Raw genomic sequence first — 7,059 nt, forward strand, 5'->3', positions numbered from 1 at the left:
ATACAACTAGAAGGACCTGACGACGTTACATCCATTGCTAGGTATAACGGCAGCCTGAGTATAACCTCAGACATTTTACTCCACTCTTCCCTTGACTGCTCTTCCCCCCTTATTCTCTTGACTTTAGAGTTGCAAGATCTTGTCGGTCTCCGGTGCTGGGGCGCAAATCCCCAATTGTATGATGGTTATTGGAATGGACTTGAATTTCATAACACGACCCTGACGGAGATCAGTCTACCAACAGCGTTGGGTGGAAGCCATGGTAACACCCGACTGAATATTTCCACGTCGGTCCTGGAATATGTGGATATAATGTTTGCGGGCAAGTCTACTCACTTTTGTCTCTATCCTAGTGTTTCGTTGCTCGACACTAAAACCCACATGAACTCTCGGACTGGTCAAGAATCCAAAAATATCCAACCGCGTTCATACCTATAAATCACAGGATGAATCCTCTCAGTTCCTTATGTGAATTACCTTTTGAGTAGTCAACTACAAGGGCAACTTCGATGGAGAATGTCACCCGTATATCCAACATCTTGCAAGTCCCCTGGAGCAGATAAGCGGTTGTCCGCACTTTGCGTCCATCTTGCCTCCAAATTTTGACGCAAAACCAAACTACTGATGGTTTTTTGAGTAGTTCAGGCAAATGATCGAATTGGTGCGGAATTCATTCATGTCAGGCCCCATTTCAACTAATTCTGATAGATGTCCATTTATTAACCTAATCAGCATTCGGATGATCGAAGTCAGGCAACTCTATTTTCCGTTACTAAAAGCAGGCCAACCGAAGGACGGTGGAAAACGGACGCCCGAACAGGGGCTCGAACCCTGGACCCTCAGATTAAAAGTCTGATGCTCTACCGACTGAGCTATCCGGGCACACCAGGGGTGCTGTAACACGTTCATGTAAATAATGTCTTAGATGCAATATTCACTTTTGATATGAAAAATTCATCTAGGGGACCTGTAACAAGTTTATGTAAATAATGTTCTAGATGCAATATTCGCTTTTGATATGAAAAATTCATCTAAGAAACATCCGATAACGCTCTTGGCAGTTCAAACCTATCGAGATGGGAATCCTCCACACTAGCTAGAAACTTGAGCAGGGAACACCCTACACAGATAAGACAATACAATCAACATAGGAGAGTTGAGACTTCATCTTTAACATTTATTATAAGGAAGGACGAAGTTTCATACAACAGAGCAGCCCTATCTGGAGCCGGTCAAAGGTAACCACCCACAGCTTGCTCGAGATCATGCAGGAAGCATCCACGCTACCAAATAACTTCCATAAAAGCAAGCCTGGCACATAGTGTAGGTTGAAGGTGGGTCCAAACGTTTCGAAAAGTCTCAGACTGGGCAAACGACTTCTTTCAAAAGGTTTAGTGAGATAGCTGAAGATGACAAACATGACGTCGGGCCCCAGTTTACGCCGGATTACTGATTAAACGGCTTATAGATTTCCGTAACTTTGTCCCAAAACTTCTGACAGTGGCAATCAACGGAATAAATAAATAGATAATAAATAAACAGGAGCTAGATATAATTTTTTGTCAAATGTTTCAACTGCCAAACCCCAATTTTGCATAATGTTTCAGGTGTCAACCAGTCTTCCCACCATGTGGCCGCGCTTAGTTCCAGTCCGTACCCGCCAATGTTGAAACACGTTCGTTTATCAAGCAATGCCTACGACGCATTGAACTTCAGTTACATCCGAGGACCTGCCATCCTACAAGATATTTCGGTAAGCCTTAATGTTATGGACCACAGTCTCCCTAATGCCTTCTTATTACCGGGAACCCCGCCGATTGATAGCCTGGCGTGCTTAGTTAAACCAGAAAAGTCAATGAACGCGCGAACCGGCTGATCTATTGATCACTGTCGGGTACAAGCGGTCAAAAAGTGATACTAAGAATACAACTCATCTGTCAAGGGCGAGTGAAGAACAACCAATGAAATCTGTCTCAACGAGAACGGTTATTCCATTGGCTGTTGTGTAGTCCCGTTACGTTCGGTGCAGGTTCTCCTAATAGGCAAATAAGGCTGGTTATTAGCTGTTGTTCATGAAAGATATTAGAGGGGCTTACTAAACTGACTCGTTGAAATCCACTTTTCTGGATAGCTTTGTTTCCCTGATATAAGCCGTTTCGGTCTTAAAACGTACAAGAAACTGATCACTCCCCTTCCACAAAAGTACAACGCATGAAGCTCTGACCAGGGAATTTGTGGAGATACAAAAATATATATGATGGTGAGACGCTAGTGGCAGGCGCTATGCAGACGCCATAGTAACCAGCATCTATGATAGACGAGAAGAAGTAAACCAGAGTACATATTTGTAATGTACTACTCATAAGGTTGCTGAAACTCCGTCGACAGCCCACGATCGGTTCCGCCCTACCAATTCAGGCTCATTAGGTAGGCCCAGTCCTCGAGTTTCCATCAAACTTATGTTCTACTTGAAACCAAATTGCACGAAACATCACAAACGAGAGGTTCGCCTGCGTTCCAGGTGAGTCACTCGAAAAACCAAATTAGTTTGCAAGTGAGTGTCTGTTCGCTAAACCAGAGTGCGTTTTCCGATTAAGGAATCTCGACCCTGCTCCCAAAATGAGACAAAACCCGAGAGCTGCTTTGGATGAAACATTCCAAATTTGAAACGAACACCGACAAACGAAGTAGCGTTGTAGAATTTCCTCAAAGATGGGGTCGGTCTGGAAACGCCCCTGTCTCCCTTTACGTCAGGACGCGCCCAGACAGAAAAAACACACATATGCAGAGAGTGACGCATCCCCAAGGTCACCATCGGTTCGACACGTCCGGAAAGTAGGTGAGTTGGCGGCTCTCACCAAACACGGCTTAGTGTAATGGGCCTGAGAGTGTTCACGACCGGAACACCACCATTGGCTGTACGGAGCGAACAAGTGAACGACCATATTTGGCCAATTAGTCATCCTATATATTTACGCAGACGCTCTGTATGTTTTGTCCTGGCAATACAGCCGTGTCCGGAGTTCTGTGTCTTCTCCCTTTCGCGTAGTCTGGCAGGCTCAGTGCAGGCGTAACCGATAGACGGCCACCCACGATACAACACTTTATAAGAATGCTCTATGGACGAATTTTTAAAACTTTCTTGGGCCAACTATTGACGCGTGTATTCCTTTTTGCAGTCATTTCTAATACACTTATCACTTTTCCCTATTGCGGCAATCAGTTGGAGAGGAATATGGGTCACGGAGCTGTCATCAGCTCTCTGTTGGGTTACATTCGTCTGATTGGTCTACGGGCCTTGAATAACGGCGGGGACGGCACACGCATCCGGCTGATCTCCGGATCCAGGTATCACTGGCCTGAAGAGACTCCCGAACTAGTACAGCGCGCACAATGGCCATGTCGTCCGGGAGCCATACCCGCCAGTCCCGTATTCCCGTTCCTGGTGGTTGCTGAACTTCCAGGTGCCACCTTCAGGGAAGCCGGAAGCTGTGAACTGGTAAGCCCGAAAGTTACCCATTCCCCGCTTTGCGCACTTTGTGGTGGTAACTTTTTCTCCGGTTCTTGGTTAGCTGGTAGTATTTCCCTACTTGTGAAAGTGGCAGTTCCTTATCTGGGAACCTTACGGTATGGTGAAGAACGCTAGACTTTGGAGTCCTCTTCTGACCTGAACTTATTTCGTTAGCCAGAAGTACAATCACCTTTGAAGCCCTTGTTTTTGATGGAACCATTTTGAACACAAAAAGGTCACCAACCATTGTATTTTACTGTCCTGCGCATTCCGCTCAAACTTTGGTATTCAACCACCGTGTAAACTCACCAACTAAGTCACATGTTCAGGAGAGTCACGTGAGCCGTCATTGGTCTCTACTGACGACGATATCATCTCCTCTTAGGAAAGGTGAGGCTTAAGCAGGCAGTTGGATGGCTGTAGTGAAGTATGAGGCAGTCGCCGTACATTTCTGGTAACGTCTCACATCAAAATACATTTTTATTTCGCCATTTGTAATATCTGTGGCTTACTTTAGTTAGTTTGTTCGTTTACGACCCCCAGTAACGCTTGATCGATACTTTATTGATCAGTAATCGTTCAACACAGAGTAACGCCAAGCAAATTTGTCTGAACAGAGAGTGCGGTAGTGGGAACAATGACCTTGAAGTTCGGCGTAAACACGTGAGTCCGGATATCATAGCCATGGAGTGTAGTAGACAACAGGAACACGGGGCAGTGGTCATCCAGGCAAATAAACAGACACCCAAGACCGGTGTATGAGCTTACCTTGACTGCATTCCAATGATGTGTCAGTTAACTACCTAAACTATCACAATCATTCAGTTATTAATCTTCAGCCACAATGTGCCATGACTTTTTGAAAAAATCATCCCTATTGTTATTTTGAATACTTTATATGGTATCCTCCCCTCGGCATGTAGTACTCATAGTACCCATAGTACTCATAAGCGGGCTGGAAACCCTCCAACAGCCCGAACTCGGTTGCGTTCTTTTTTGGGGCCTCTCAGGTGAACACAATCTCCGAGTTTCTGTCAACCATCTATTCTGCTTGAATACAAAATTTTATGCAGTCCAAGTCACATCGAACTGCGATCGATTGACGAAAAGTTCAAAACTGAATGATGATCAGGCTGCCGGAAGTACGCCTGTTGAGCGTTCATAGGCTCGTGCGTATGCCTGAGGGCCTGATTATGCTCACCGCTTTGTTGGATTTTATTAAACTATATTGGATTTCCTGCTTAAAATTTGATCTGTGAATCCGTTATTATTAACATACACAGATAGACAGATAGATAGATACATAGTTTAACTGGTTGCCTGATCTGTTGATGGATTGATAGATAGAATGCTCCATTGACTGACTGATTGACTGACGGACTGGTTGATCGATCGGTCGATTGATTGATTGATTGACTGAATGAATGATTGATTGTTGATTGATTGATTGATTGATTGATTGATTTGGTTGGAACCGGAGACTCAGCTGAGTCCCTTCTGAGTCCCCTTTTCGCGTTATTCATCAGCTGAATTGGTTATGCAAAGGCTGTCCCATAGTTCAGTCGAGATATCGCAGCCTATTCTCTTGACCGAATACACCACGAGAGATTCGGCTCAGATCCAACTGAGTCTCCTCATTTTGCATCAGTCTTACTTGCAAATGAGTTTATTTTTCCAGGTATGTTTGCACTTCACCGTGGATCGTTTATGTTTGATTCGTACGTTTTTAAACTCGATCGATAAATCAAGTGCACTTGAGGAGATACTGACTCTGCTGTCCAACTGATCCGCTTGCTTGTTAGTTGGTGCCCGAATTTTGCGGACTGATCAGTCTCTCTGCTCATCGTGTTCAGAACAGCTTCAAACTAGGAGTGTTCATTTTTTTCAAGCAGCTATTGATCCATAGACCGCAAAAGTCAAGCCACCTAAACTTTGATCCACCCTCTTCTACCTGACTTCGTTCCTTCGAGGTAGACCTGAGTTTTGTCAGTTTGTCTCGGAGATGTGTCATAACTCCTGGGAGAGTTCCGCCACTAAAATAGCTAACTTGTTTTAAGTACACAACGGCTGAGACGAAAGTCTTGACACAAAATACTGGAAGTTTCCAGTAGGTTGTTGAAACGGACGATGCAACTCTCAACTTACACATCTTCGTTTGCACAAAGACGATAGTTGATACGCGATTGTTAGCAATACAGTGAAGTAACTTCCTCTCAAGAACTTCAGGCACCATTAGACTCGGAGAACTATTTCGAGCTAGATTACGCAGGTGAGCTAATCTTTCATTGATTTCTACGCAAGACTGCCTCGCAGAAATTTGCTACTTTCTCCTCTCTTTAGCCCATTGAATCTGACCAAACTCACCAAGTCCTTACAATCACTCTGTTGGAGGTGATTCACGATCCATCGGCGTCGGGATCTGTGGAAATCTGGGACACATCAACTCGGGAACAGCTGGCTCACTGGATCCTGCAAAACCGTAGCACCACACCCGCAAGGCATCTCGGGGTGCTTCCAGGTCGTGTATATCAAGGTATATCGTCCATCAAGAACAAAGTTCTTGTTCGATTTCACTGGACAAAACCAGGAGGACAAGCCGTCTGCTCTCAACTATCAAGTTGTATCCGAGTGGTGATGCATGTCTCGGTTGGTCAAAGTGAGTTCATGAATCCGGGAGTAGGACCTAAGTTGACAATGAAACCCACCCTGCTCCAAGTAGTGTATTTGCCTTTAGAGTGAACTTCAGATTACCCGTTTCTAGTTCCTTCCCAACGCATCCATCACGAAGCCTCATTCTTTCTGCATCACAGTCTGACATGCACCTCACACCTGCCAATTGCTACTGCAAGATGGGCTCGTAGGACCTAAGTTGACAATGAAACCCACCCTGCTCCAAGTAGTGTATTTGCCTTTAGAGTGAACTTCAGATTACCCGTTTCTAGTTCCTTCCCAACGCATCCATCACGAAGCCTCATTCTTTCTGCATCACAGTCTGACATGCACCTCACACCTGCCAATTGCTACTGCAAGACTGGATGGGCTCGAACCCTAACCTCATTCTTTCCGATAAGTCAATTTCAGTAGCAGACAAATCTGTATACCCTGGCATCTGCGTCAGACCCGTTGGTCTAGCAAAAAATGACGTTTTCATTCGGATTGGGAAGGCCAGAGCAGCTTTTGTGAACTTGCATCACCTGTGGCGTAGGCGTGACATCAGCTTATCCATCAGGAGTATAGGCTACAATGCTGCGGTGTGATTCATATTAGCATACGGGTCAGAAACCTGGCCGCTGCGTGCCGAGAACACCAAAAGACTTTCAGTGTGTGACTATCGATGTCTTCGGAGCATTACCCTAACACGGGATCAGCAGTGCTGAAGTAGGTCAAATGGTATTCGGAAGAAATAACTTATCCACGACAGATGCACTGATCACATTCCACAGGTTGCGCTGGCTTGGCTCTGTATGTAAGTCGACCGACTTACTCAAGAAACTCTCTTTGAAAAACCACATGAAGGGTGAAAACGATCTAGGAGAGGTCAAACAATG

At 45.1% G+C, this 7,059-nt stretch overlaps 2 protein-coding genes across 2 annotated transcripts in view; one reads left to right on the top strand and one right to left on the bottom strand.

The window, feature by feature from the left end:
• The window catches only part of T265_05399 (hypothetical protein), a gene marked incomplete at both ends in the record, with an annotated part of 101,857 nt that overhangs the window by 43,204 nt on the left and 51,594 nt on the right, over positions 1 to 7,059 (top strand). The window contains 4 exons of the mRNA XM_009170397.1: positions 1,608 to 1,753; positions 2,755 to 2,839; positions 3,180 to 3,499; positions 5,852 to 6,167. Coding sequence (XP_009168661.1) covers positions 1,608 to 1,753; positions 2,755 to 2,839; positions 3,180 to 3,499; positions 5,852 to 6,167 — 867 coding nt within the window. The remainder of the gene's footprint in view (positions 1 to 1,607; positions 1,754 to 2,754; positions 2,840 to 3,179; positions 3,500 to 5,851; positions 6,168 to 7,059) is intronic.
• T265_05400 (hypothetical protein) overlaps positions 1 to 7,059 on the bottom strand; it is a gene marked incomplete at both ends in the record, with an annotated part of 54,678 nt that overhangs the window by 21,645 nt on the left and 25,974 nt on the right. The gene's annotated exons all lie outside the window — the stretch shown is intronic.

The sequence above is a fragment of the Opisthorchis viverrini genome (assembly GCF_000715545.1).
Source record: "Opisthorchis viverrini unplaced genomic scaffold opera_v5_101, whole genome shotgun sequence".
In the NCBI taxonomy this organism is placed as follows: Eukaryota; Metazoa; Platyhelminthes; class Trematoda; order Opisthorchiida; family Opisthorchiidae; genus Opisthorchis; species Opisthorchis viverrini.